The sequence below is a fragment of the Aspergillus foveolatus genome (assembly GCF_047715535.1).
Source record: "Aspergillus foveolatus strain CBS 279.81 unplaced genomic scaffold BDW70scaffold_16, whole genome shotgun sequence".
In the NCBI taxonomy this organism is placed as follows: Eukaryota; Fungi; Ascomycota; class Eurotiomycetes; order Eurotiales; family Aspergillaceae; genus Aspergillus; species Aspergillus foveolatus.
In genome coordinates, this window is record NW_027396080.1 from 91,093 (window position 1) to 117,944 (window position 26,852).

General features: G+C 51.5%; 14 protein-coding genes and 3 non-coding genes across 17 annotated transcripts; 9 read left to right on the top strand and 8 right to left on the bottom strand.

Moving 5' to 3' along the window:
• Positions 1–316: 316 nt before the first annotated feature.
• Positions 317–634, top strand: BDW70DRAFT_158731 (uncharacterized protein; the record flags this gene model as incomplete). The annotated part of the gene is made up of 2 exons (XM_073740570.1): positions 317–431; positions 483–634. The coding sequence occupies 2 exons, from the start codon at positions 317–319 to the stop codon at positions 632–634; spliced, it is 267 nt and encodes an 88-aa protein (XP_073597211.1).
• A 1,246-nt stretch (positions 635–1,880) lies between these two features.
• Positions 1,881–3,215, bottom strand: BDW70DRAFT_166895 (arabinan endo-1,5-alpha-L-arabinosidase; the record flags this gene model as incomplete). Its single annotated transcript, XM_073742116.1, has 4 exons — positions 2,757–3,215; positions 2,210–2,689; positions 2,068–2,153; positions 1,881–2,016 (listed from the first exon to the last, which is right to left on the bottom strand). Exons 1-4 carry the CDS (start codon positions 3,021–3,023, stop codon positions 1,881–1,883), a joined length of 969 nt encoding a protein of 322 aa, XP_073597212.1. The 5' UTR covers positions 3,024–3,215.
• A 727-nt stretch (positions 3,216–3,942) lies between these two features.
• On the top strand, positions 3,943–5,118 carry BDW70DRAFT_158733 (glycoside hydrolase family 43 protein; the record flags this gene model as incomplete). The annotated part of the gene is made up of 4 exons (XM_073740571.1): positions 3,943–4,238; positions 4,291–4,361; positions 4,430–4,859; positions 4,926–5,118. 4 exons carry the CDS (start codon positions 3,943–3,945, stop codon positions 5,116–5,118), a joined length of 990 nt encoding a protein of 329 aa, XP_073597213.1.
• Positions 5,119–5,288: 170 nt separating this feature from the next.
• Positions 5,289–7,830, bottom strand: BDW70DRAFT_158734 (transcription factor domain-containing protein; the record flags this gene model as incomplete). Its single annotated transcript, XM_073740572.1, has 4 exons — positions 5,289–6,734; positions 6,785–7,478; positions 7,553–7,702; positions 7,751–7,830. 4 exons carry the CDS (start codon positions 7,828–7,830, stop codon positions 5,289–5,291), a joined length of 2,370 nt encoding a protein of 789 aa, XP_073597214.1.
• A 217-nt stretch (positions 7,831–8,047) lies between these two features.
• Positions 8,048–10,449, bottom strand: BDW70DRAFT_27291 (putative copper amine oxidase). Its single transcript, XM_073743650.1, has 4 exons — positions 9,975–10,449; positions 9,347–9,923; positions 8,325–9,295; positions 8,048–8,276 (listed from the first exon to the last, which is right to left on the bottom strand). Exons 1-4 carry the CDS (start codon positions 10,310–10,312, stop codon positions 8,138–8,140), a joined length of 2,025 nt encoding a protein of 674 aa, XP_073597215.1. The 5' UTR covers positions 10,313–10,449; the 3' UTR covers positions 8,048–8,137.
• Positions 10,450–11,191: 742 nt separating this feature from the next.
• Positions 11,192–13,835, top strand: BDW70DRAFT_133685 (putative MFS multidrug transporter). Its single transcript, XM_073736367.1, has 6 exons — positions 11,192–11,552; positions 11,607–11,701; positions 11,756–12,079; positions 12,133–12,291; positions 12,345–12,706; positions 12,758–13,835. Exons 1-6 carry the CDS (start codon positions 11,378–11,380, stop codon positions 13,311–13,313), a joined length of 1,671 nt encoding a protein of 556 aa, XP_073597216.1. The 5' UTR covers positions 11,192–11,377; the 3' UTR covers positions 13,314–13,835.
• Positions 13,558–13,638, bottom strand: BDW70DRAFT_t86. Its single transcript has one exon. It is a non-coding gene; the product is annotated as a tRNA-Ser (tRNA).
• A 454-nt stretch (positions 13,836–14,289) lies between the features above and the next one.
• Positions 14,290–14,617, top strand: tfb5 (TFIIH complex subunit TFB5; the record flags this gene model as incomplete). The annotated part of the gene is made up of 3 exons (XM_073740573.1): positions 14,290–14,308; positions 14,359–14,510; positions 14,570–14,617. 3 exons carry the CDS (start codon positions 14,290–14,292, stop codon positions 14,615–14,617), a joined length of 219 nt encoding a protein of 72 aa, XP_073597217.1.
• An 836-nt stretch (positions 14,618–15,453) lies between these two features.
• Positions 15,454–15,999, top strand: BDW70DRAFT_158738 (Hsp20/alpha crystallin family protein; the record flags this gene model as incomplete). Its single annotated transcript, XM_073740574.1, has 1 exon — positions 15,454–15,999. One exon carries the CDS (start codon positions 15,454–15,456, stop codon positions 15,997–15,999), a length of 546 nt encoding a protein of 181 aa, XP_073597218.1.
• A 570-nt stretch (positions 16,000–16,569) lies between these two features.
• Positions 16,570–16,650, top strand: BDW70DRAFT_t82. The gene has a single exon. It is a non-coding gene; the product is annotated as a tRNA-Ser (tRNA).
• Positions 16,651–16,684: 34 nt separating this feature from the next.
• BDW70DRAFT_133690 (enoyl-CoA hydratase/isomerase family protein) lies at positions 16,685–18,343 on the bottom strand. Its single transcript, XM_073736368.1, has 3 exons — positions 17,703–18,343; positions 16,995–17,620; positions 16,685–16,888 (listed from the first exon to the last, which is right to left on the bottom strand). Exons 1-3 carry the CDS (start codon positions 17,807–17,809, stop codon positions 16,779–16,781), a joined length of 843 nt encoding a protein of 280 aa, XP_073597219.1. The 5' UTR covers positions 17,810–18,343; the 3' UTR covers positions 16,685–16,778.
• Positions 18,344–18,481: 138 nt separating this feature from the next.
• On the bottom strand, positions 18,482–18,562 carry BDW70DRAFT_t85. Its single transcript has one exon. It is a non-coding gene; the product is annotated as a tRNA-Ser (tRNA).
• Positions 18,563–18,858: 296 nt separating this feature from the next.
• Positions 18,859–19,700, bottom strand: BDW70DRAFT_133691 (uncharacterized protein). The gene is made up of 3 exons (XM_073736369.1): positions 19,250–19,700; positions 18,997–19,124; positions 18,859–18,945 (listed from the first exon to the last, which is right to left on the bottom strand). Exon 1 carries the CDS (start codon positions 19,662–19,664, stop codon positions 19,461–19,463), a length of 204 nt encoding a protein of 67 aa, XP_073597220.1. The 5' UTR covers positions 19,665–19,700; the 3' UTR covers positions 18,859–18,945; positions 18,997–19,124; positions 19,250–19,460.
• A 47-nt stretch (positions 19,701–19,747) lies between these two features.
• BDW70DRAFT_158740 (rhamnogalacturonan acetylesterase RgaE) lies at positions 19,748–20,543 on the top strand (the record flags this gene model as incomplete). Its single annotated transcript, XM_073740575.1, has 2 exons — positions 19,748–19,847; positions 19,906–20,543. 2 exons carry the CDS (start codon positions 19,748–19,750, stop codon positions 20,541–20,543), a joined length of 738 nt encoding a protein of 245 aa, XP_073597221.1.
• A 72-nt stretch (positions 20,544–20,615) lies between these two features.
• Positions 20,616–23,409, bottom strand: BDW70DRAFT_27364 (isochorismatase family protein family). The gene has a single exon (XM_073743652.1). The coding sequence runs from the start codon at positions 23,204–23,206 to the stop codon at positions 20,753–20,755; it is 2,454 nt and encodes an 817-aa protein (XP_073597222.1). The 5' UTR covers positions 23,207–23,409; the 3' UTR covers positions 20,616–20,752.
• Positions 23,410–23,947: 538 nt separating this feature from the next.
• Positions 23,948–25,872, top strand: BDW70DRAFT_27366 (Ketol-acid reductoisomerase). The gene has a single exon (XM_073743653.1). The coding sequence runs from the start codon at positions 24,010–24,012 to the stop codon at positions 25,210–25,212; it is 1,203 nt and encodes a 400-aa protein (XP_073597223.1). The 5' UTR covers positions 23,948–24,009; the 3' UTR covers positions 25,213–25,872.
• Positions 25,402–26,807, top strand: BDW70DRAFT_27374 (threonine/serine dehydratase). The gene is made up of 2 exons (XM_073743654.1): positions 25,402–25,859; positions 25,928–26,807. Exons 1-2 carry the CDS (start codon positions 25,538–25,540, stop codon positions 26,737–26,739), a joined length of 1,134 nt encoding a protein of 377 aa, XP_073597224.1. The 5' UTR covers positions 25,402–25,537; the 3' UTR covers positions 26,740–26,807.
• The last annotated feature ends 45 nt before the right edge of the window (positions 26,808–26,852 follow it).

Sequence of the window (26,852 nt, forward strand, 5' to 3'; positions counted from 1 at the left end):
CATCTAATGCACCAGTCCGATCGGGATCAATAACCTACCAACTATTGACCTACCGAAGAAAGCCATTGGAAAAACCATGGAAGTCATTATTGAACAAATCTTGTCGAATCACAAAGACAGCCCATAAAGGCATCTCCGGTCGATGATGGCCGTTGACATCATGCTATCGCCAACTCTTACGTTGCGTCACTGCCAGTGTGTGTGGATGACTAACCCGCTCGAAAGCCGTCTTAAAGAACGATCTGTGAACGACCTCAGACACAAGAGCAATTGGATTCTCATATTCGAACAATCAATTCGAGAAATAACTATCAAGATGAACAACTTCGCACAGTTCGGCTCCCACCTCTCTGACCAGCATCAGGGCCAGCAGACCGGCGCCAGCGGCGGCAAGACTGGATCTGCCGGCCAGACAGACTATATCGACAAAGGTATATCTGGTCGCAGACTTATCTAAAGACCACTGGCTAATCGAAACGCAGGTCTCAACGATGCCGAGCAGAAATATGGTGGCAAGTACTACGATGCCGAGAAAGTGAAGCCTGCCAACAAGATCGGCGACAAGGTCAAGGGCAAGTTCCATGACATGACTGGGTATGTCGATTTGTTTGAATGTAGAGAAACAGTCTGCTAATTGATAACAGGCATAAAATGCCCGGAGATCATTAGACTGAAATCCCTGAAGTGATGCGATATGGCTTCTTATATGATGTATTCCATAGTGCAAGACTGCACTAAACACCTTGTATTTTAATGCGTAGTACGGTCTTTCTTTGATTTAATACAACTACACCGAGCATTTTTATGACTCTACCTAGATTGACCATTGTCTTTATTGACTATCAGGTGCGGCCAGTATTTGATCCTTCCTCTTCGAGCGCTTCTGAACTCTCATCTCTTCAAGAAAGCTCCCCCATTTCTCCCATCTGTCTCTACTCTACATAACTGAGAGATGGTTTCCCCCTTCCAAGATAAAACTACCGTGAACTAGTCTTTGCTAGCTGTCATTGCTTTTTTTCCGTGAGAGAGTCACCTGCAAATGCCGCGGCCCAGTCATCTTTTCAGCACCCTGCCGTTGATACGTCTCGTCAACATCCCCATTCTACCTACCTAGTAACTCTACAGCTTATCTCGATCGTCTTTCTCTGTAGAAGATCACTTGGCCGGCTTGTATCATGGTCATAATGTGCTTGTCTCAAGCCAAAGTCATCGATTGCGAATCAACTCCATTCTCTCCAGGCAAAACTCTAGATAGACTGATGATAACATATCCATTGCCGCAAGCTTGACAAAGGTAATCTCCTCGATACGCCTTCTAAGTAATAGGTTGTCAGCAGCAGTAAAGACACAAGACTCCGAAAGCGCTACAAATCAATCTATTTAATCGACTCCGAGAGCCCTAGACGGGAGATGCCAGCAATGTGACATTGTCACTGTTCTCGCAACCTCAGAAAAGCGGACATCCGTTCAAGACAGATTATACACGGCGATTGCACTAGTCAACGATAAGCCGGAGTGGCCGGGGCCAAGAGCATTAGAACGGTGTCATCACCGTGCCCCTGCCCTAAAAGGTCATGCTTACCATAAGCACCTACAGAGCAGCGAGCTAACAAATTTTCTCTTTTTCTTCTCGACGCGTTGTGACCCGGGGCTATATCAGGGTTTGCAGACACAAACTTTGTACGACTCGCAGTACCCACTATACCGTGTCCGTCTACGGTGGTCTCATCACACCCGCCAGAGTAGCACTTACGACCTTGTACACAGAGAATAATCGACTACTTGGTGGACTGAGTTAGAATCACAGGACACCTGCAGTTACCTCCATAGCCACTAAAAACACACGGTTTCGCCGCGATTCGAGTATACTCAATCGACTCTCAGACAACAGGCCACCCGCTCGAGAAGTCAAGAACGTTCCATCCAAAGAGCTTCTGGCTATCAGCGTAGCCAATAGTGGTATCAACATAGTGGTAGTACAGCACAGGGCCGAGCGTCGGGTCGGTGAAGACACCCCTGTTTACGTTAGTCATTCCTGTCAAAGTTCCGGGGATTGAGAAGACATACTGTCCTCCAGGTCCGTAGACATTGTCGTGGCTTTCCAAGACGATTGTTCCACCGCCGGAAGTGCAGGAAACACCACTTGCGTCAACCTGGACTCAATTAGATGGGTCCGAAACTTGATCCAGTATCGAGGCGGAGAGCTTACAAAGTTACCAGTGGCCGTGGTCGAGCGGCACACCTTGATCTTGTATTCCTCCCCGGTAGCCGGCCTGGACGAGTCATAGCCGCAGCATTTGCCCTCGGAGAAGAAGAGGTAGTAATAGTTGCCGTACTTGTACAAGTACGCGCCCTCAACCGCGTGCTCACCAGCCGGCTGGTATGCGATCTGGTACGAGGACGATGCGACGGCTGTGGGAGGAGACTTCATCTGCGCTTGGTAGATGTCGTTCCAGAACGAGCCGAAGTTCATGTACCAGGTTCCGCTATCATCCTGGAAAAGGTTGCCATCGATGGCATTGTATGGCTTTGAGGAGTCGGACCGGATGCCCGTTGAGCCGTGATCCGTCCAAGTGTTGAGGTCCATCGTGTCAGAAGTCGCGAGCCCGATCGCGGAATTCTGGGACCCAAACGTCGAAACTGAATAGAGAACATAGTATACGCCATTGACGAGCTGGACATCAGGAGCCTGCGAGAGTATGCATTAGCACTTATTTCGCCCGAAGAGGCAGAACTGCCGATCTTCCGGTACTTACCCAAAGATCGTCATTTCCATCCAGATTGATCGACGAACCGTCCGGCAAAACGGACCCAATCGCTGTCCATGGGCCCTCAATGGAGGAAGCAGACGCATAAGAGATCTTGTTACCGGTCGAGAAGCGGAAATACTTGCCATCAGACTCACGACGGATCAAAGCCGGGTCGTGGATATTGCACGCACCCGAGCACGCCCCGGGCGACGCATAGCCATGCGCCACGCCTAAAAGGAGAGACGCCGAAGCTGCAAGAGTGGGTAGATGCATAGCGACAAGAATGCAGGACAAGGCTTGACAAGGCTTTCACTGCGACTTGGATGGGTCATACAATCCCCATTCTCGCAGCAGAAAACACTGGTTTTATACGCAACCCAGAAAGCCCAGGGGTGAAGCTATTTGTGGAAGAAGCCTCCAAGGATCACTTCTGGCGTAGTCAAACAATAACAGCTTGAAGAAAATGGCGAAGCGGATCTCCGCTCCATACCGAGAACAACTCCGGTGGGCCTAGTTGTGTACCTGACACCCAAGACTCCTGGGCATGAGAGGTAATACGCTTCGCTTCAGCAGAGCTGGCTGACAACGCCACTCCTGAAACCTGGGTTATCCTCTTTCAGCGAGACCCTCGTGTGGCTGGATTCTTGGTACAAGACATGCCGGACGGCGGGTGTTTCACGTCGCTCACTCATCTCCACCCGGGCATCCAGAACTCCTTGGCTGGATTGGGAACGGGTGACCGCTTCATTGCTCCGAGAATCGAGATTCGGAGGATAGCTTCCTCCCACCTGAAGCCAGCTGGAGCAGGGATAAGTGCCGAATCGGCCGCCACCGCGTCGATCGCGGAGAAAATGCGGGGTGCTGAAGAAGGCACCAGATGGAGAGCGTCGGTTAAATAGGCAGCATCAGTCACACCACTTCACCACTTAACCGAGGCAAAAGCCGCCGGAAGATGGACGAAGCAAGTGCGTCGAAGATTCTGCATAGTCAACGGGACGTCTTGGCTCTGCGGAATCAAGCCTGATGAGGAATGACATCTACCTGCCACTGCAGGCTTCATTTCCACCAATCGTGCCATCGACAGATCGTTGCGGCGGCAATAACAGAGTATAAGAGCAATCATGTACCGGACATCACCCCTTGACCTTTCAAGACTCAGCGGTAGACGAACAGTCAGTCCATCTAGGACAAGATGATACCCTCTCTTCGCAACGTCCTCCGCTTCCTCGGAAGCGGCCTTCTTGTTTTGGGGGCCAATGCTGCCTCCTTTTCCAATCCGCTCAAGGACCCCAATGGCAGTGACCCATATATGGTGTACGTGGATGGATACTACTACCTGACGACGACAACCTGGTCAGACGTCCAGATCACCCGGGCCACGACATTAGAGGGATTAAAGACGGGGGAGTCCAAGGTTGTTTGGAGCGACAGCGAACCCAGTCGATGCTGCCACATGTGGGCGCCAGAATTCCACCAGATTGACGGCACGTATGTGCAACTCCTCGTAGAAATAGTGGGTGTTGATACTGATTCATGCTAGGTGGTACTTGTACTATACTGCCGGTACGAGCGGTGACAGTGTCGATAACCAGCATGTGCATGTTCTCCAAGGTAGGCTACCATCAACATGACCGTGGCCTCTTGACGACCATTGTTCACCGTTAACTTGGTATATCTAGGCGGCTCCTCTCCCTGGGACTCATACACCTATCTCGCTCAGATAACACCCGAATGGGGCATTGACGCCACAGTTCTGACCGTCAACAACCAAAACTACCTCATCTGGTCCTGCATAGCCAACAGCATCCAAAGCAACTGCATTGCAACTCTCGACACCCCCTCCACGATCGGCGAAACGCACATTCTCTCCCAGCCCCTCGAGGACTGGGAGACTGTAGGTGCGCCTGTGAACGAGGGCCCGGCGCCGCTCTACCACGACGGAAAGATCTGGGTTGCGTACTCGGCCAGTTACTGCTGGACGGCGAACTATTCGCTTGCACTGCTTGCGTACGACGGGTCTGGAGATCCGCTAGACCAAGCGTCTTGGACGAAGTCGGATGGTCCAGTGTTTGTCTCTGCGGATGGGAACTATGGGACGGGACACAATGGGTACGCTCTTCCTTTCACCATCTATCGACTGAGTATAACTTGAATGGCGGCACTAACCAAGCGCAGCTTCTTCACCAGCCCTGATGGTACGGAGATCTGGAATATCTATCACGCCACTGCGATTGCGGAAGGCGCATGCGATGGGAACCGGTACACAGCAGCGCAGCGGGTTGATTGGAACGAGGACGGATCTCCAAATCTCGGCGTGGCTCTTGCACTTGGTACAGTGTTAGAGGGTCCGTCGGGAGAGCCTGCTTAGCTTACTTAGCTTATTCTTGTACATTCTGTGGCGGCAAAGGGCAGCTATACGAAAACTGCGCGATACAGACCGCTAGAACTGGCGAATCCATGTCGAGATGTCTACTAAGTCGCGCATAGACGTATCACTTATTTAGGAAAATATAGTAGAATAAGTTCGCAATGCAAACTTTATAACAACCCCGCCATGACCCTCGTCAGCGCTTCATCCTCCGCCTCGAACGCCCCAAGTGCATCGGTGAGCGCACCTTGCGAGAGCATCTCATTCCCATCACCAGTCGTAGTCGCAGAATCAGTCCGAGCATCGAGGGTTGGCTCAATCCTCGGATCGAAATAGAGTCCGCCAGCCATCTCGAAGAAACTTGTTAGGTCTTCGCAGCTGTTTTCGTCTGTCCAGGTGGATGTCTGTGGCGACGATAGGGGCCAAAGTGAGTTGGAGTGCGAGTAAGAGTTTGCAGGCTGCTGCGTGAGTATGTTGGGCGTTGAGTTTGGATGACGTTGGTACTGGCGGTAATAGCCGCCATGACCCTGACCATGGTCGGAAAGAGCATAAGGAGTAGTATTATTAACAGCAGGTGTAGCTATGCTGCCATTTCGGGTTTTGGAAACAGACCCGGAGCGATGTTCGATCTCAGGACCTTCTGAGCGGGGACCAACACGAGACGGCCTGGGTGTCTGCTGCTGCGATCTCCTCGCCGGTACATCCAGCCCCAATCGAATAAGCTTTAGACTCCGAATTATTTTTTGCAGCCGCCGACTCGTACGTGACCTGGTACTCGAGCGTCGGACCATATCAACAGCCGCATAGAACTCATTCTTACATACCTGGCTAAACCGCGCCGGGGCATGCAGGACCGCGAGGAATAATGCTGCCAATGCAGAGAGAAGAAAATAATTGAATGGTTCTGGCCGCTGGAAGTAGATGTCCGAGACACGAGAGAAGTAGTCAAGCATGTGGACGGTTGACTTTGCGGTTGCGACTGCGATCAGTGCACCGGAGGCGTTCGTTTCTATACTTTCTGTAGACAGGAGATTTTGACGGTAGACCAGGATACGGAGTTGGTTTGCTTGCAGGGCGAGCAGGACTTGTAGCATGGTGTTGTTGGTACGGCCAGTCGAGTCGGAGTGTGCTGTGTCCGTATTCCCACCCGTTCCAGGGGTAGTAGGAGGGTCTGGGTTGAAGCGCAATTCTCTGGGAATAGATTGGATCCATTGCTGAACTTGGAAGTCGAGGTAAGAGCAGTAATCGGACGTTGCGGCCTTGGGTCTGCTGCGCCAGCCCATGACGAGACTCCAAATCTTTGTGCTCAGTCGAGCGTAGTTGATCATGCAGGTGAGGTATGGAGTTGTGGCACCGGGCTCAGGAAGGTTTGTGTCCATGTCTGAGTCTTGAATTGCAAAGGGGAGGCCTGTCCCGAATGACCATTTGCGGTCGAGCACGTAGATGCACCAGAAGAGGCGGCTGGCAAAGGTCCATTGCAGTTCGCCGGGGAAGACCCCCCCTGTTCGGAGCCAGGTTTCTTGTCGATGTAGGCCAAGTTGCATGGAGCCTCGCACTGCCATCCCGATGAGGCGCCAGGAGATGACTTCGTCGTCGCGGTAGGAGTGGAAGATAGACTACATGTTAATATTAGTATGCCAAAATCTGTATGATACGGAGAACATACCAGCAGGGTCAGGATGAGAAGTTCCTTCATATCAACTTCTGGTATTTTCAGACGCGTTGCGAACCGGTCCTCTACGCTATCGGCCAAGAGTGCAGCCCGTTCACTCCGGCCATGGGATTCAGCCAGCAGCGCCGTGGCCAGCAGTATCTTCAGCACCTCCACATCTCTAGCGAAGAACCAATCTTGGTCCGTTATCACCGGCGGCGTCGGCCCTGGTCCCTTCCCATCTTTATAGTAATCATGCACATAACTCCGCACGCTATCAAGGTCGATACACGGGTACATCACACCCACATTGTTCTCGTACACCGTGACCAGCCGGAGCGCTTCTTCCTTTCCTAGACACCCAAGAGGATCATTAGACATCGCCTCGGCGTCCGACATAACAGCAGGGCTAGTTGCAGATGTTGAATCAGACTCCTCAACATCACTCTCATCCGCCGCGGCTACAGGCCTCTGCCGCGGGGTGATTCCAAACTCCGCACTCGTAGGGCCCACGTAGTCTGGAGAACCTGGCCGGTTCATAAGCCGCTGTAGCCCAGCGCTGACCGACGACGACGAGACAGAAGTATTGTGACTGGCGCTCGGCGTGGCGGATGCCGATTCCAGCTCACGCATTCGCGCGGACATGGCCTGCATCTCACGGCGTAGGGCCTCGATCTGCTGATCGACTGTTCTAAACTTATTCGAGAGTCTAACGTCACCCAATGAACGTGAGCTTAGCCTGTCAGAGGTTGTATGATCCGATCCTAAATGGATTTAACTCACCCGTCATCTCGATTCTCGACCGTCGGCGTTGCAGGGATATTAGTCGAGGCATGGCTGCTAGGGGTGTAGATGCATTGAGCTTTCTGGCGAACACATCGCGAGCATACTGGTAGACCATCGCATTTTAACTTGCGCCGTTTACACTCGTTACTTCGGCAGTTAGAAAAGCACAACAAGTTGCTGTGAGGAGGAACGTACCAGGCCAGCTGCGTGTACTTGGCTCGTTTTCTGCTCCGAGGCAGTTCGGAAGGGCTCGATCTTTTGGATGAGCTCTCCATCGTGCGATGGAAAGCGAGCCCAGGCAACCGCTATTTCTGGAAGCTATCTCCACCTTCGAATGAGTATGATCCTTAAGACGTCAGGGCGGCGGAAGTGTCTACCGCGGCTGGCGTTCGGAAATTGGAGAAGAGGTCGGTTTGCATTCCGATACGGACGGTTAGTGCGGAATTGCAAGGAAGCTTATGCATTCACAGTTATGTGCATAAATATTGGATAAGGTCTTCAGAAACGAGCGCTACAATATTTTGAGTTCATGCTTATACATCGCATCGTTATCATACATCAAGATTTCTAGTTTAATCTGCTTTAAAGTTGGGCAGTTCGACAGCACTCGGATTTGCCTACCACCCTTGACGCCTCGTTCTTCAATGAGGGCACATCCAATGACGGATTCGCCGTGAAGAAGTCAGCCGGTTTGATCATGAGCTGGAAGATTTCCACAGGCCTAACCTACTGTCAGCGCTGAACTCCGTACGAGAAGGGAGATGCTTACATGACGGGCCAATCCTCGATGCGAGGGTTGTGAGTTATGCCAAACGTATTCCAGACGACTACATCCGTGTCAGCCACTATATCGCCACGCTTGACGGCGTCTGATACACCATCCATCTCGCTCTGACTCTGAAGCGTGTAGCGACCGCCTGCATACAGCTCGCCATCCCGGTGCTGTGTCACCCAGACGTGGTGCTGCGCGAATTGCGCTCGCTTGGCCTGGATGGAATTGGGGTCTGCCAGCAGCTTCTGAGTGGCCAGAGGGATGAACTTGTACCCAATAGGCTTCTGGCTGATAGGGTTAATCTTGTGAGGGTTGATCATCTTGACGGTTCGGTTCAAGTCCGGAGCGGCATCAAAGTAGCACGCTCTTTCCACGGTCTTGGTGTCGACTTTGTAAAAGTTTCCGTTGGGATTAGTAGCCTCGTTCATCGGGACTGGGTGCGATTCTTCGATCTGGACCGAGTTCTTCGCTCCATCGATGGCCGGGTCTATGCGGACACAGAAGATGTGCTGGTGATTCTGGGCCAGGACACCTCCACTGACCACATTACCGTAGTCGCTGACCTTCCCAGCGTCGATATTGACGACGTTCAGAATACCCGTCGCGCGCGCCTCCACGGTGATACCAGCGGACTGGTCGAACTTGTAGGCGAATACGTACTCGTAATTTGCAAGAGTGATGATAAACTGAACCACTAGCTCACGATGTCTTGTAACCACGGCACGACCCGTCCTCCAGTTAGAATGCTTCCAGCCAATGCCGTTATCTTGCTCGTGCAGACAAATGGCATTAGGGAGTTTCTTGGCAGTACCGTCGGCGCCTGTGATGATGGCGTCGAAATACTTAATGACTCCAAGACAGTCGCACCCGATAGACAAATTGTTTGCCATGTTACCACCGCCGCCGTCGCCGAAGTCGAAAGCCTGCTTACGGTGGTAGGGGGGCCGAGGATCGGCATATGGGACAGTCTAGGCAACCGAAAAATTAGCTCGTTCTTTTGGTCTGTCAAAGCGACTCACCATCTCGCTAATACTCAAGCGATGCATCACACTGCGGCCGTCGTACCACACGTCGTGGATGGTCGCGCCTTCCCTAGGATTGAAGGCGACGCGGAAACGCCACTTCTGCCACTCGACTAGCGACTCGTCTGTGATGCGGAATGAGGGACCCTCGGGTTGAACGACGTTCAGTGGCTTAAGATCCTTCCGGGTGCCCTCGGGAAGCAGTTCAGGCACATAGTCCGACCCTTTGCAATGTCCGATAATGTCACGTTTGAAGGTCTGTTCTCGCAAACCGTCTCCTTTACCACCCGTAGCCGGACGGTCGACTCGGATGATCTCTTGTGTATGAGCGTCCATGACGGGAATGAGCGGTAGAGGGTAGGAGTAGAAGTTGGCGTCGGGGTTCTTCTTCGTAGCATCTTGGGCGAAGCACAGTCCTTGGAAGAACCGTCTGTTTGGCTCAGCCAGATCCAGGCCACCGTACGGCCAGGGTTCAATAACGACCTCGAAGCCCGGCGGTAGGTCGAACTCGGCGAGCGCTTCTTTGAATAGTGGCGAAGCGAAACAACGTTCCACAAGCACATCGAATTCGCTCCTATGGATATGTTAGCGGGTCAGGTCACATGTCCCAGGCAGATTGGCTTACAGAGTCAGAGCAGCATGATGCTGTTTTCCAACGACCGTATGCTTAACACACTTGGATGCCACAACATCTACGACTGACTCTTCGTACGAGGGCACTCGGTCCGCTCCGATAATATCGTACTGGCACAGAGCCAATCGCGGAGGACGAGGTGTTGTTGGGCTCAGACGACCGGCATGCTCAAGAGCAAGGAACTCAAGCAGCTGGCCTTTTGGTGGTTCCTGAAGGTAGATCTCGCGGAAGTCGATAACGGTGTTGGGGTGCTGCGCAATCACGATGTCGCGAGCAAGGTTGATTTCATCCTCAGAAAGGATGGCGAGGGGATGGGGTTGAGGAGCCATGGTGTCAGTTGTGGAAGAATTGATTGAAAGAGTCTACAACGAGGGAAAGCAGTCGTTTTGTAGTAAATCATTCAGGTACTTTGGCCACGGCCCATCCGACCCCTCTCGGAATACTCGGAATATATGCGGAACTTTCCGACCTCCGCACTAAAGCTTGAGGGGAGCTTCAGAAGTCGGCTGGACTTGCTGGATACAGTTTAAACCTCAAAGCTATGTCAGGCCATCGATATTGATAAGTTAGTGCTGATAAGCTATCGCCGCTCGATAACGAACTCTGGAACCTTTGTGGGATATCATTTAAGACAAAGTCGAAGCCATCGTTTAGAAAGACTAGGAAGACTCCAAGTCACGTAACTTTTACTCGGTAAGAAGATAGGCTGGAGACCCTCGTTGATCTGGGAGTAATTTACGTAGTTTAATGTCTATATCTTACCTCCAATAGTACGACTCGTCGACTACTAAAGGGAGCTTCCCGACCGCCCAGATATCACGCCCGCCTACATATGGATATCCACTATATATCTGTAGCGCACAGAGCCATTGTCCTAGAAAATCCAATCATCATCAATGGAGTACAATCTCCTTTGCTACAATTTGGTCCGTTATGAGATAACATAAAGGCCTAATGCTGCCATTAGGCTACACGACAGTGCGGATTATTTCGTGTTATGCTGTCACTCCCAAGTTGTGGATGAGCGAATCCAAGGCCAGCGTCGAGGGGGCGGTTGGTGGTGATGACGGCATCGGCGGCACATAAGCAGTCTAGGGTGCCGGTTCGTTGCATGGAAACTTGAACAATGTATGACTTTCTCAAGTCATTGGTCGCGTCAAGTCGGGCTTATCTGATGGTTCCAAGGAATGAGCCCAACTACGGTTGCTTAGAAATCCCAATCGGCCTGCGAGTCAGCCAAGAACACACACTGTTGCTCACAGTCTTAAAAGTTCCAGCTCAGACCTCCTTCCCTTCTCAATCCCTCAGAAGGAAAAATCTCCGGCGTCAACGTCCATTCGTCCAATGGGCGATTTCTCCAGATTATTGAACATTTGCAAATTTATACGTCCGCAATGACTGCACGCCATGATTTCGAGGCCGAGCCTGTTTCCGAGGAGGTTGCACACGATGAGCAGACGCCTCTACTCGAACGCGATTCCGAAAGGTCAGCGGCACCGCCGGTCTCGGTATCGCGCAAACGAGGCTTGTTGATATGTCTCGCCATGGGAGCATTGATATTCATTCAGGGTATTTGATTGAGGAATTCATGCAAAAGTCACCAAGAACTGAAATATGGCCTAGCCATGAATATGACGATGATGACAACGGCGCAATCCGAGATCGCGACGGATCTGAATGCCTTCGCGGACACAACGTGGTTCAATTCGGCGTTTATGGTATTTTTGATCAGCTCCAGAATTCTGTGATCTTCGAGTCCTGACCGTTTCAAGATCGCTGCGTCAAGTGTGACTCCAGTCGCTGGACGGCTCGCGCAGATATTCACACCTCGCAACTACGTTCTCTTCTCTTGCATTCTGCTAGCGATTGGTCTATTTATCACCGCTGCAGCGCCGAAGCTATCCGTCTTTCTTTTGGGCCGGGCTGTTAGTGGTACCGGCGCAGGTGGTCTTATGGTCACTGGCATCATATTGACATTGGATCTGGTGAACAAGAAGCGACGCGGCGTATTCATTGGCATAGTTAACTTTGGAATGACTATTGGAGTCTCTTTGGGAGCAGTCCTCGCCGGGTTAATAGTCCCGAAACTGGGATGGGTAAGCTTTCCGCACTTTACAATGAGGTCCGAGCCCTAACATGCGCCGTTCAGCGAGTTATATTCTGGGTCCAGGCGCCAACGGGCTTGGTGCTAGGTTTTATCTTGTTTTTCGCCATTCCCTCACATCCAGAGGTCGGATCTGGGACAACAAAATCAGCATCTTTAATACAGAGGCTGAAGAATATAGATTATGCCGGGGGATTGACCTTGGTAAGCCCTGAGCATCTGCATCTCAAAATGCGGCTGGCCATTAACTTCTCTAGGCAATGTCTATCTTCCTTCTATTATTCAGCCTCGCTTCCCCTAAAATACCGGTTACACCGATCATTTTGTCCTTCGTCGTCTTCGCTGCATTTTGGATCATCGAGTCGAGATTCGCGGCTGAACCCATTGTTCCAACGGAAGTACTGAAGGCGCGCAGCGTCTCACTCACATGCCTGGCTGCACTGTTAGCGATGACTGCCCGCTGGGCAGTCCTATTTTACACCCCCGTATATGCAATGGTGGTTCGAGGCTGGTCTCCAGCCTCGGCAGGATTGATCTTAACGCCCACGAACATAGGTTTTGGTTTTGGAGGATTATTGGTGGGATGGCTGCATATTCGCCATGGAGAGAGTTTCTACTGGTGAGATTACCGTATGGCTGTCTCCTTGCGCTCTCATTAACAATAACCCAGGTCAAACATCATTGTATATCTCTGCTTCGCCTTCGCAAACCTTCTCCTCTACAGCCTCTCCACCCAAACCTCCCACACAGCCGTGTACATAATCGCCATGTTCGTCGACGGCTTCGCAATCGGCGCATCCATGAACTACACCTTTGCCCACATCCTGTACTTGACCAAGCCAGAAGTCCACTACATCGTAACCGCTCTCGTGGGCATGTCCCGCGGCTTCGCTGGCAGTTTCGGCTCAGCGATGGGGGGAGGGTTTTTCCAGCGTGAACTCAAGGCAGGCCTGGAAGATGGATTCGCGAGGCACGGGTTTTCCGGGGAGGAAGGGCTGATTCACAAGCTTCTCGGCAGCCCCGCGCTAGTTGGATCACTTACTGGTGCAGAGAAGGAAGTTGCCATGCAGAGCTACGAATACGCCATTAGGATGCTTCTTTTGGGTGGCTTCTGCATCATGGTTGTTGCATCAATTGCTCAAGCAGGGACGGGCCGGACGGCGCCAGCTCCGTCGTTGTCCGAAGAACCCAGTGCGCCAGGGGTGGATAACTCGAATAGGGACTAGAGCGTTTACTCTACATCCGGTTGATGACAAGATATGTTAAACAGAAAGACCGACATAGATTTCCTGGTTTAATCATTCTCTGAATGGATTCCAGGGTACCAACTGCTTACGTGCTCGCCGCGCACATTCGCGCTTAGTACAATCTTTCCGCAGCTGCAGAAACTTGCACACCCTTTCAGCAACGGCCAAAAAGCGAAACCATGTATATATGCATGGCTGCACAGCAAAAATATAAAAAAAGAATCGACAGGACAGAGATTCGAACTCTGGACCCCGAAGGGATTAGATTTCTAATCTAACGCCTTAACCGCTCGGCCATCCTGCCAGATTGCTGAAAGTTTAGTGCTATTTAGGCACTATGTGGTTACTAAAACACTTCCTCTTACCACGTGGTACTAGCAACTCTTTATACTACCCTACTTTGTACCCAGTAAAGAATTCACATCCACTTGGCAAAGAATCCACGCTTGCGGAGAGAGCTTGGAACGAAAGCCTAAAATTATAGCAATCAGTATGCTGACTTTAACGCCAAAGTCCGTTATAGGAACAATATTGCCCCCTTTCTTAGCCTTGAAAAGAAGTAACCATTTGCTAGCTAGGTATTCAGCCTTGGCCCCTACACAAAATTAAGCAGTCTTCAGACCACTTGTCACAGCGGTATATGGGAGCTGTTATTCTTTAAACTATAAGCTCAAATGGTACTTCACGTTCACTAGCTGATTACGGCTAAGAGGTCACCAAAAGACAGTATGATGGCGTACTCGAGATTCAGGGACTGAAGTATAACTTAGCCGAAATTTCACGCCTTAATATTTAGGCTGTGAGCAGCTGTTATGGCACGTGATCAGTCCAGATAGCGCTAATTCGCTTCTGTATGTCTTGACTTTCGACAAATCCTACCAAACTTGATTCACAGCATTGTTGAACTTTCTACACCATATTTCGCATATCACAGTTTAATAGAACACACATCGATATGCCACGCGCTGTCCGAGGTAAAAATATCCCCGTCTCTGCCCGACCGATCGCACTAACAGCTGAGTAGGAGTCCTCATCGAATGCGATCCGTCAGTGAAAGCCATCATTCTAAAGTACGATGAAGAGCGACACGATTACATCGTCGAGGATCTGGACGATGACCGCCACCTTGTCATCAAGGAGAGTCAACTACAGAATCTAAAATTACGCCTAGGAAGGGTGAGGAGGGTTGCATCGTCATAACCGGATTACGGTCGCTAACGGGTGTTACTCTTCAGGAACTTGACGAGAAAGTTATGCAACCTGAGGAAGAGGATTCGGAGTAAATCACCCATACACCACATACGCTCCACTCTATTGGATTCTCTTTACTCGAATTCAAGCCTTCGCTTCCAGACGACTCCTTGCCGCATACGACTATAGAACAACTGGCTGGACACGTACAGCCTACTGGAGATGCGGCGGGAAACAGGTTTTGGGCCACCTGATGGCGACATTGAAAACGACTGGCGAGCTTAGGCCTGGCTGATGTAGCTACATCAAGGATCTATGCTGGGGGCCGGCTTGTGGCGTCAGCACTCCTGGATCAGGCCATGGATTCTGGTTTTTTCAGCGATAGGCCAGTTTAGAAGTCTCTGCTACTGGCTGAGTAGGCGTCTTCATCTACGTATATGCGCTTGGAGCTGGTGCTCAGCCAAAACCTGCTTACCTGGATATGTTCATGCTTCTCCATGCATGTGCTCCTTTCAATGTCAAAAATCATTGAAGTAATCACTTGAGCAGTCATCAGCGTTCGTTTTCCTCATCCTTTCCTCTTCCTTCGATCAGCTCTGTTGTGGCGAGCTTCTTTGTTGTCACGTGATCAGTCGAAGGACCCAGAATTATCGGGAGCTTCCGAGAGGCTTGATCTATAGGGGTCTTGGCGCTTCTTGAAACATCACGATCTATCCAGAAGTATCGCCCCATATCGAGAAACCACGATTCTGGCGTCATCGAGACGTCTCGTATGCCACCCAAGGACTTAAATTGCTCCTGGACTCCTCATCTAGCTCGACCATCATCAAGCAGAGCAAGCAATCATCTAAAGCATTAACTCAAGAACAAAGCAAAGCCAACAATCCGAAACCACCACACAAACACTTCACCTCTTAATACCATCACAATGTCTCTGTTCAGAACCATTCCTACCCCCGGAGACTTTGCTCCTCTCTTCCGTCTCCTGGATGACTACGACAACCACCGCTCTACTCGCGGTCACACGTCAGTGCAGTCTTTTGCGCCTCGCTTCGACATCCGCGAATCCAACGAGGCCTATCACCTTGACGGCGAACTTCCTGGTGTTCCTCAGAGCAACATCGACATCGAGTTCACCGACCCACAGACTCTGGTGATCAAGGGCCGCTCCGAGCGCGAGTACCACTCCTCCAGCGACGATAACAAGACTGATCAGGCCGATACAGAGAACCAGGCCCAGGGTGAAAGCAGCGAGGTTGCAAAGACCGGCGAGAAGCAGGTATCCACCAAGAAGGCCGCCAACAAGTCTCGCTACTGGGTCAGCGAGCGCTCTGTCGGCGAATTCCAGCGCACCTTTACCTTCCCGACTCGTGTTAATCAGGATGATGTCAAGGCCAGGTTGAAGGACGGTATTCTTTCTCTCGTGGTGCCCAAGGCTCTGCCTCCGACTGCGAAAAAGATCACCATTCAGTAAGGTGGTGTGAGTGCAGCACAGCGAGCCGACCACAGGCCGTCCTGAGCTGAACATCCAACACGATTGTTTTACGAGGTTACGACTTTCCGACTTTTCCGCCTTTCGATCTGGATTCTCGGCTATTTCGAACATTCAATCCAGCTTTCGAACTTTCAATGAGTTGCAATTGTTTCGCATTGGGTCGTGGTGTTTGCTGTTTCACTTTATCTTTCTGTCTCTACTGTGCTGAGTCGCTAATGCTTGCACTGTCCTTACCTACTGTACATTAGTAGTACAATAATGAATGATCAAGAATACAATCATATGAATATTTATTACTACTTTCTGTCCGTTCGTACAGCTTGAAATCGTAGCCGATAAAACGTAGAACATGAAAGGTAGAATAGCGTAAACAAAATAAAAGACGGAAAATGAGAGAGAAGAAAATTAGAAGGAAAAAAAAGGATAGCTAAGAATTGAGGTGAAGAATTGTGTTAGATACAGGAAGCATTACCTAGCGTCTATTGTAAAGCAATTTTTATTTGTTTTTGGGTTTATATTTTATTAAAACTAACCGTACTTTATCAATCCGGCAGGATGGCCGAGCGGTTAAGGCGTTAGATTAGAAATCTAATCCCTTCGGGGTCCAGAGTTCGAATCTCTGTCCTGTCGATTTTTTCCATTTTTACATTATGCTTGATTTTCAGTTTTTCTTCTTTCAAATATATATTGGCTTTAGATCCAGCTCAGTACTATAAATGTGTAGTAGACAGTTTCCTCAGAAGATCGTATGTTCGAAACTATAGTTTCTCAAAAGTTGGCTTCCGTTTCTGGATACCCGACAGTAACGCCGACTGAACGTCACTGGTCTGCAGCGCGGCACTGTTCCATACCGCTGTGTATCGGAGGCCTGAAACATAGCTATCAGTACAAACTGGGAGCTTGGTATTGAATGGGATACTCTCCAACCCCTAGCGAACGCTCTGGAGGAGGAGAAGACGGGAATCTGAACTCACCATCCTGCACCGTATGATCCCTCGACCAATTCAACAGCTCTTTCGTCCCTTGCACCGCGACAGGACTCTTACTCGCAATAAGGGCCGCAAGCTCAATCGCCCCCTTGACAGCCTCCTCCTTCGATTCAAACACACGACTAACAAAGCCAACGCTCAGTGCCTCCTCCGCCCCGAACAACCTCGCTGACAGCGCAACATCCTTTACCCAGCCATAGTTTCCCACGATCTTGGGCAGTCGGCTTAGAGTACCCACGTCCGCGGCAAGCCCAATATCCACCTCCTTAACCGCAAAGCGCGTGTCTTTCGCACAGAAGCGCACATCCGCAGCAGACGAGAGGTCAATCGCCAGACCGAGCGAGAAGCCATGCATGGCGACGATGACGGGCTTCTCGCATTTCTCGATGGATGAGACGCAGTCTTGGAACGAGCCGACTTCGCGGCGCAGGTGCACAGCCTTGCGCGCGGGGTCACTGGCCTTGGAGTCTGATGATAGGAGGCCCTGCGAGGCGGCTTTTACGTCGAGGCCGGCTGTGAATGCTTTGGTGCCGGCGCCAGAGATGACTATTGCGCGGACGGCAGGGTCAGTGGAGAGCTGGCCGAAGAGCTGGCCGAGTTCGAGCCACATGCTACAAACCCATATAAACATTAGCTTATTACTGCTCCGTAGGGCTATGAGGACCGGGGGGGTAGCTTGTATTGCGGACATACGCCTCGAAGAACGCATTTAGCTGGTTCGGCCGATTGATCTCGACGTGGGCGACATATTCTTGTGGGAAGTTGATATTAAAGTACTTGGGCGAGTAGTTCGGGGCCATGGTGTGCAGTTTATGCTCGCTATGTGTGGCTGTTGTGTTGCTGGGACTTCGATGTAATATGCATGTAGTCTCAATATATATCCAAAAGGACAAAGTTGCACAACCTCGGCTAAAAATAAATGCAACGCGAAGCGATGATTAAGCGGGCCTATTGCACTGTATATCAGGATATAGGAGATGATTTAGACAAATTCTCGCTCGCAAGAGAACTCCAAGTATAGCAGGAAAACAATCTGTGATCGCATTAATAGCCAGGCCATGGTATAATCACAGCATGCGGAGATGGAGGCAGCATGCGGGGAGCTGAAGCTATTTCGGTCATCGGCTTCACGTGCCTCGGCTGCAGATAGCAAGCAGATTCGCATCCAACAAGCTTATGGTCAGTCATTGGGATGCGCCATCTGAACAAGGCAAAGCAGGTCTAATGAATATGTTACACTTCCTCTGCATCCATAGCGGTCACCTACACCGCAAATCAGGCAACAACAGTGCCCATTCGCGATTCAGAAGCTTTCAAAGTCAGCATGGTAAAGCATGGAGGAATATGAAAATACAAAAGCGGAAGGAACAATCATGACGGTGAAAAGTCACTTTACATAGGGTAATGATTATTAGGTAGATGCCAACAATTAGATGGGGAATGAGGATATCAAAAAAACGGAATAAAAAACTCGACAGGACAGAGATTCGAACTCTGGACCCCGAAGGGATTAGATTTCTAATCTAACGCCTTAACCGCTCGGCCATCCTGCCAGATTACTGTGCTAGGCAGTAGGATGTTTAATATATAAGATTAACAAAAAGCTCTATGCTTCTATATCAACGTCGGAACGCTATCGTCTAAGGATATCTGAGGAGCTATTTCCAACCACGCGAGCATCTCCACTTCCCACTAGTCAGTACTACAATGCACTCTCTACCGATTACAGGGAAATCCCTACACAGAGATATCTTAATAAGATACCAAGGACAACCCCCCAAGGAGCGTGTCTTCCAAGAATGCAAGCAAGAAACAAGAAATTGATCTTTCCCTTGGCCCGGCATGATCACTTCGCTTGCCTCTAACCCGAAACCAACCTGCACAGGGGTACTCCTCCGAACTATAGCCTACAGTGCAGAGTCATGCAGAATAACAAGTGTGTTGCTCCGCTCATCCTCATGCACCCACAGTGAATAATGTATAGTAGACGGGGTTTCTGATAGGTGGAGAAAGGGTCTTGGTGGTTTCACCGGGTCGGCCGATCTTCTTCAGCTGGATAGATTCGATGCGGGGAACAGGCGCTTGACAAATTCTGCATGACGTGCAGTCCACAGAGTATGAGACCCTTATGTCGTGCTCGGCGTTTCGTTGCTGCTGAGCGGTCTGTGCGAGCGCCTCCCCCTTTCTTCCCTCGTTCTGTTCGTCTTGCGGGTTGGTGTACTGACGGTCTACTGCTGTAGGTTGGTAGATGACGGTTCAACAGAGCAAAGGTCCTGGTATCCTGCTTGACCGAGGTTTACCCGTTGTGAAGGAGAGGAGACCGTATACGAAACCGACACGGAGTGATTGAAGAGTTCTGGCCCCAAAACGACAAGGCTGACTGTTGCAACTCTGGAGCTATCCGACTAGTCATGACAGACGTCATGAAACAGGTCTCCGCTGGGCCGAGTTTCACACATCCTTCCCCGGAGTTGATGTGGGGATCGGGAAAATGTTCGTCAGCCTGACAGGTAAACCCTGCGTCGGGGGCTCAAACGCCGAGGCTGCCAACATGTTCCACGTATAGGACGTTCTACCGTACTGAAGGGAATTTGATGGTGCCTGGATTGAGGTCTGTCTATGGGGCTGGAGGTTGGCGGGTATATAAAGAGGCATAGGTTCGTTGGCGTTAGGTTTGTATCTACATTCACCAGAGCAAGCCAAAGTCTCGAACCACGACGCAATCGTCTACTGCCAAGATGAAATCCATCGCTCTTACTTATCTTTCTCTCCTCCCGTCCGCGCTGGCGCAGACGATTTACTTGGCTGGTGACTCCACCATGGCGTCCAGTACTCCTGGTAAGTGTGGCTTTTGAGTGACCTTAAAAGCATCATGCTGAGTGGCTGACTTTACTAGGATGGGGTGACTACATTGCCGACAGCGTCTCAATTGAGATCTCAAACCAGGCCATTGGCGGTCGTAGCGCGCGCTCCTACACCCGCGAGGGCCGCTTCCAGGCTATCGCCGATGTCCTCCAAGCAGGCGACTATGTTGTCATCGAATTTGGACACAACGACGGCGGCTCTCTCTCCAACGATAACGGCCGTACTGACTGCCCTGGCGATGGCGACGAGACTTGTGAGACCGTGTACAACGGGGTGGCCGAGACTGTCCTCACCTTCCCGGCATATATCGAAAATGCGGCGCTGCTGTTTCTGGAGAAGGGTGCCAACGTCCTGATCTCCAGCCAGACGCCCAACAACCCATGGGAGAGCGGAACATTCTCCTACACGCCGAACCGATTTGTCGGGTATGCTGAGTTGGCGGCTCAGAGGGCAGGAGTTGACTATGTGGATCATGGAGCTTATACAGCTAGCATCTTTGAGGCGCTCGGCGCAGACACGGTCAACTCGTTCTACCCGAATGACCACACGCATACCAACGCCGAGGGCTCCAGTGTTGTCGCTGATGCTTTCCTCAAGGCCGTTGTGTGCAGCGGGGTTGCGTTGAACGATGTCTTGACAAGAACTGATTTCGACGGTGAATGCTTGTAATTAACTGATGGGTATAGTGGCCATGTATCTGGGCAATATAATAACAAACAACGTTGCAACAACAAGTGAGCCGTATATATGGTTACGACTAAACAGAAGCTACGCAATTAACTTAGAAGGTCGTTAAGTTTGTCTATGACACAAGATGATCGTAAATCTCATTCCGTCGTAGCCAGGAATTTAATCCAGCCAGGTGTGGGCGCCCGCAATCATTTCATTTCTTCGAGGACTGCCCTGACAATGCCACGTTTGCCAACTCGTGTATAGTACTGGGCTAAGTTAGGATACGCCTTGTCTGAGAGTGGCCCTGTCTTTTGGACAATCTCCCTTAGAACTGGCCAGAATGCGCAGTCATCAATCGCCAAAGTGTTCCCGCCAATGTAGTGCTGCCCGGTTAAAGTTTGTTCCCACGGGGTCAGCGTATCAAAATCTGGCTCGCTGCTATTGTAGGATTCTCGCCATTTCGCGAGAAGGCCGTCAATGTCGGATAACTTATGGCCACCGCGCAACACCTCCACGCCCTGTCGTTCTGGATCGGGAGAGCGCTGCGCTAGGTATCTCAGTATTGACTGATCGCCAGCGACCTTTTTACCGTCCGAGTCGATGTACAAGGGCAGCTTGGCCTCACCACCTATTTGTAAGGTCTGACGCGGGACGGTATCATATCTAATACTATTTTCGTCCAAGCCAAGTTGAACCCGCAAATTGGCTACCTCGTCCTCACCAAGGACCAGTTTTGTACTAGTGGCTGTGACAAAATTGACAACATCGAAGCCTTTGCCATAAGCGGCGTCCCAGTCAAAATCAATAGACCTGTTTTCTTCTCCAAAAGCGCGCACCAGCCGCTCGGTTTCTTCTGCGTTGCCATGGATTACGGGGCGCGCTTCACCCTGGCATTTAGCGACGGCACCTTGACCCCAGATAGTGTCATTGATAGGGTCTAAGAAGGTGCCAATGTGTCGGAAAGTAAGCGAGATCCTTTGACCTCCGTAAGCGCGCTCCTCCACCGATTTCTCGGACTCTTGACGCTTATCGGCCTTAATGCCATGAACCCAGGCAGTATTTGTCTTTTCGCCCAATACGAAGAGCGACTCGTGAGGCATCGGTATTCGTTGTGTGACTCTAGCTGTGCCTTCTTCGTTCGTCGAGCCCTTCTGCCGGAGTATCATGACTCGTTGGGCGCCAAGGCTGACATTGCAGATAGAGGAACCACGGACAACGTCGAGGGTCTTATCTGAATGCTCAGAGATTCGGTCTTGCCCGTCACGGTAGAGTTGGATGAGGACATGATTCAGAGGATGTCCAAGGATACGTTCCACGAGGACACGTACCTGGTCGACTGTAGGGGAAAAAGGCTCAAGTGGAGGTGATTCGTCTGCAGGATGACGGTAGATCGGTATGGAACCATCTGACGAGCGCTTTCCTTGAACGGCAACGAGACGAGGTACCTGTCCGGACATGTGGTACATCTTCTGCCAAGCCACTTCGTCACGAATGCGTTCAAAAGCATTCTCTGGCAAATCAAGTTCATAGACAATCCGGGAATCACCCTCTCCGATAACATCACCAGGGCGACAGACGTTCGTAGCTGGCTTCAGCCTCCTGGCTCGATGACGTTCTGTTCGAGAGGAGCGAGACTCGCTCTGGTCAGGTCGCTTGCGGCGGGTGTTTCTCGCCGAATTATCTACCGACTCTGGTCCATGGGACTGTCCGTCTCGCTCGACGCGATAAGAGCGGACCTGCCCACGACTCAGTTCTGCCAGTTCCCGGAGATGGCCATGCTCGTCGTCAGACATTTCGGCCAAGATATCTTCTAGCCTCCGGCGTCTCAAAAGAGGCTCTGGGCTATCTTCTTTGGTGTTCGCGGTGTTGAGCTTTACGTCCAGATCCCCCAGATCGCCTTCAATGCCAGCCGGGGGTAAAGGCCGTGCCAGCCGGGGCGCACTGCGTGCGATCTGATCAGTCTCTTCGCGGTCCAGCTGTTCTAGGAGCTCCTGAGAGGTAATGCCGTTCGCTCCAAGAACATCGGCCATGCGCCGCATGGTCTCCTCGTGGCGAGAAAAACTCCGGTAACCTAGACAGTCCTCGATTAAGAAAAGCGAGAACCCGTGACGGACGGCGTCAAGCGCAGTCGCGTAGACCGAGGCGTTGGAGAGAGAACCGCAGAGATAGATTTCAGTCACAAAACGAGTGCGCAGGGAGAGGACAAGCGCTGGAGACAGAGCGGAATACTCTGATTTCTCTATTAGGATATCCGACTCGGTATCGATAGCCGCGAGTAGCGGGGCGGGGAATTGGGCTCCAGCGGTCTGACGAAGACAGCACTGGGGAGTTTCGGTCGAAAGAAAGGCCTCTTCATGAACAGGGCCTTTCAGCTCAAAGTCTGCTGTTCGTTTTTTGACCGAGTCTTCGGCGCGGCTTATAACAACCAGATCTTGGCCGTCAGCGTTGAGCAGCGGTTGGCGTGACTCATAATACGAGCGGCCCCAGACGACATAGCCCGTGCGACGGAATGCATTGGCAAGTGGAGGAATGATCTCGATAATATCTGTCGTGCTCGGCACATGAAGAGCTCCATTTGGGCGAACAAAGTCGTTTTGGAAGTCGAGAAGGAGGAGTGCTTGTCGGGTTGGCAGATTCCCGAGGGCGGAAAGAAAATTCATCTTAGCTGTACATGGCCAGAGGAAGACACACACACGGAGGAAATACGAATAAAGAATATACTGGTGAGCTCGTCCAGGCGGCTCGAGTTGAGGTGGATAAGCTGTCGGAAAAAGATTGCGAGGGGAGGCAGGCGAAGCTGCAAATTAGTGAACTCCCAAGACAACCGCCAGCAGAACATTCTGTGAGACGCAAGCTAATCGCGGCACATCACCTGAAACGTACACTTGAAGGGGTACTTTTGGCGCCTTGATCATGATATGCAGAGTAATACGCAGTCCAGAGTACTTTATTGAATCGACACCTTGAATTTCACGCATTAAGCCTCAGGCATTAAGGAACAAACATCAGGCATCCACGCGGGGTCCTGCTAGTCGGAGCTTCTACGGAGCGTCCGCTAGCAACCTGCTTGTAATAGCACAGGTGTCTAAACTTTAAAATACACAAAATGCGGAGCGGCCATGGAGAGAAACATGCGAGGCTAATTCTCACTCTATAAAGAAACATCGAGGTCCCTGGATCTGGTCCTAGCCTGTAATAATACTGCTCGGGCCTCGTCGGAAGTGGACGATGACTCCGAAAAGGCGGACCGACATCGGGACGATCTGCCCCATTCACCGGGGAGGATGAGCTCGACTCCGGATCACGTGCGGCCCCAGGAATTTGCCTCTCCCCCAGCAACCACTTTATAAGCTGTGGCTTGCCCATCCTCAGTGACTCTTTTTTTCTCTCTCCTATCATCTTTCACATCTTCAGTACTCCTCAATCCCTCCAATCTCCCCTCCTCTCCCTCAATCCTCACACAATGGCTTCCCGTGGTCTTCCCCGTGCCCTCCGTGTGGCCCGCGTCGCCGCTCCCCGATCAGTCGTCTCCGCCGCCCTTCCCCGGCCCTCTCTCGCTAAGATTGCTGCCAATGCCGTTCCCCGTGTGGCCGCTCCCGTCGTCCCCGTCCGTGGTGTCAAGACCATCTCCTTTGCCGACTCCCAGGAGACCGTCTACGAGCGTGCCGACTGGCCCCGTGAGAAGCTGCAGGAATACTTCAAGAATGACACCCTTGCCCTGATCGGTTACGGTTCTCAGGGTCACGGCCAGGGTCTGAACCTGCGTGACCAGGGTCTCAATGTCATTGTCGGTGTCCGTAAGGATGGTGCTTCCTGGAAGGAGGCCATCCAGGACGGCTGGGTTCCCGGCAAGAACCTGTTCGAGGTTACCGAGGCTGTCCAGAAGGGTACCATTGTCATGAACCTCCTCTCCGATGCCGCTCAGTCTGAGACCTGGCCCACTCTCAAGCCCCTCATCACTAAGGGCAAGACTCTCTACTTCTCTCACGGTTTCTCTCCCGTTTTCAAGGAGAAGACCAAGGTCGATGTCCCCACTGACGTCGATGTCATCCTCGTCGCCCCCAAGGGTTCCGGCCGCACCGTTCGCACTCTCTTCCGTGAGGGCCGTGGTATCAACTCCTCCATTGCCGTCTTCCAGGACGTTACTGGCAACGCTAAGGAGAAGGCTATCGCCATGGGTGTTGCCGTCGGTTCCGGCTACCTCTACGAGACTACCTTCGAGAAGGAAGTCTACTCTGACCTCTATGGTGAGCGTGGCTGCCTCATGGGCGGTATCCACGGTATGTTCCTTGCTCAGTACGAAGTCCTCCGTGAGCGTGGCCACAGCCCCTCCGAGGCTTTCAACGAGACCGTCGAGGAGGCTACCCAGTCTCTGTACCCTCTGATCGGCGCCAACGGTATGGACTGGATGTACGCCGCTTGCTCCACGACCGCCCGTCGTGGTGCCATCGACTGGTCCAGCCGCTTCAAGGACAACCTGAAGCCCCTCTTCAACGAGCTCTACGATAGCGTTCGCGACGGCACAGAGACCCAGCGCTCTCTGGATTACAACTCCCAGAAGGACTACCGCGAGAAGTACGAGAAGGAGATGCAGGAGATTCGTGATCTCGAGATCTGGCGCGCCGGAAAGGCCGTCCGCTCCCTCCGTCCCGAGAACCAGAAATAACTTAATACGATGTATAAACCTGGGTTGGGAAAAGTTACGAATGTACCACGACTTCATTTTTTGTTCTTATATTAATACCACTAAAGCATTGACTGGTTACCGAGTTCAATTGATTTCTTTCGTCCTCATTCTTCTAGAATGGTAAACTCAGCAAATCTCGAAGCGCCCATGACTCACATATTCCGATTTCGCAATATTCCGCCGGGATGATTCACGACTCCAAATAGATCACTCTCCAACTCCGCATAACCCCACCAGGACTCACTTCCCCTGTAATACCTGTTCAAAATCAACAGAAAATTCACTCTTTCCAGACAGACCCAAAATGGCTCCTCATCTCCCGACCCCAGCCTCCATCCAAGAAGCTTACACCCTCATTACCCCGTACATCCACCGCACCCCGCTCCTTACAAATCGCACCCTCAACGCCATTGCTTCAGCCCCGCAGTCGCCCGATGCGCTCCGCGGAACACCTTTCGAAGGCTCGACACCAGCGCACCCCAAGATAAACTTCTTCTTCAAATGCGAGAACTTTCAACGCATCGGCGCGTTCAAGGCCCGCGGCGCATTTCACGCGCTGCTGAGGCTGATTGAGCGCGAGGGCGAGGAGAATGTGCGAAGGAGGGGGGTAGTTACGCATAGTTCTGGTTTGGCCCCTTCTAGCTACCGTCTTACGGGTGGTGAGATGGGTATGAGCTCACCGTTCTTCTACTAGGAAATCATGCACAGGCCCTTGCACTCGCCTCCTCAACTCTCGGGATTCCCGCGTATATTGTCATGCCGAAGATCAGCACTCCCTCCAAGATTGCAGGGACGCAGTCGCACGGCGCAGAAGTGATTTTCAGCGGCTCAACGAGTGTAGAGCGGGAGGCGGTCGTTGCGGACGTCCAAGCGCGCACAGGGGCGATCCTTGTCCCACCGTATGACGATTATCATATTATTTGCGGCCAGGGGACGACGGGGCTAGAGATGCATGCGCAGTATCTTGATGCTGTGCGCGAGAAGCCTGAGTTGAGTGTACATGAATCCGCGTCTTCGTCCGCTAGGGAAGGTCTGGACGCGGTGATTACGCCGATTGGAGGAGGCGGTCTCAATTCCGGGGTTGCAACTTTCTTCTCGGATAAGACGACGAAAGTTTTTGGCGCGGAACCGATCTTCGAGGGCGCGGACGATTGTCGGCGTGGGCTTGAGGCTGGACAGAGGGTTCAGAGCGTGAATACTCTGACGATTGCGGATGGGCTAAGAACACCGGTGGGCGTGTTGAATTGGGAGGTTATCTCAGACAAGAGCAAAGTGGCGGGGGTGTTCTCCGTCACTGAGGAGCAGATCAAGGCTGCAATGAGGCTTGTTTTGGAACGGATGAAGGTGGTTGTTGAACCAAGCGCTGTTGTGGGGTTGGCTGTTTGTTTGTATAATGAGGAGTTTCGACGGCTTGTCGAACGCGAGGCGCCGGCCGGCTGGGATGTAGGGATTGTGTTTAGTGGTGGGAATACGACGGTTGAGGCGATTGGGAAATTGTTTGGTTGATTTGGCCTGAGAACGAACAGCGGTATATACGGTTGAACATACAGTCATTCTAGCAGCGTAGCTGAAATAATCAAATATACAGCATATAAATGCCTACATAATATAACTCCTTC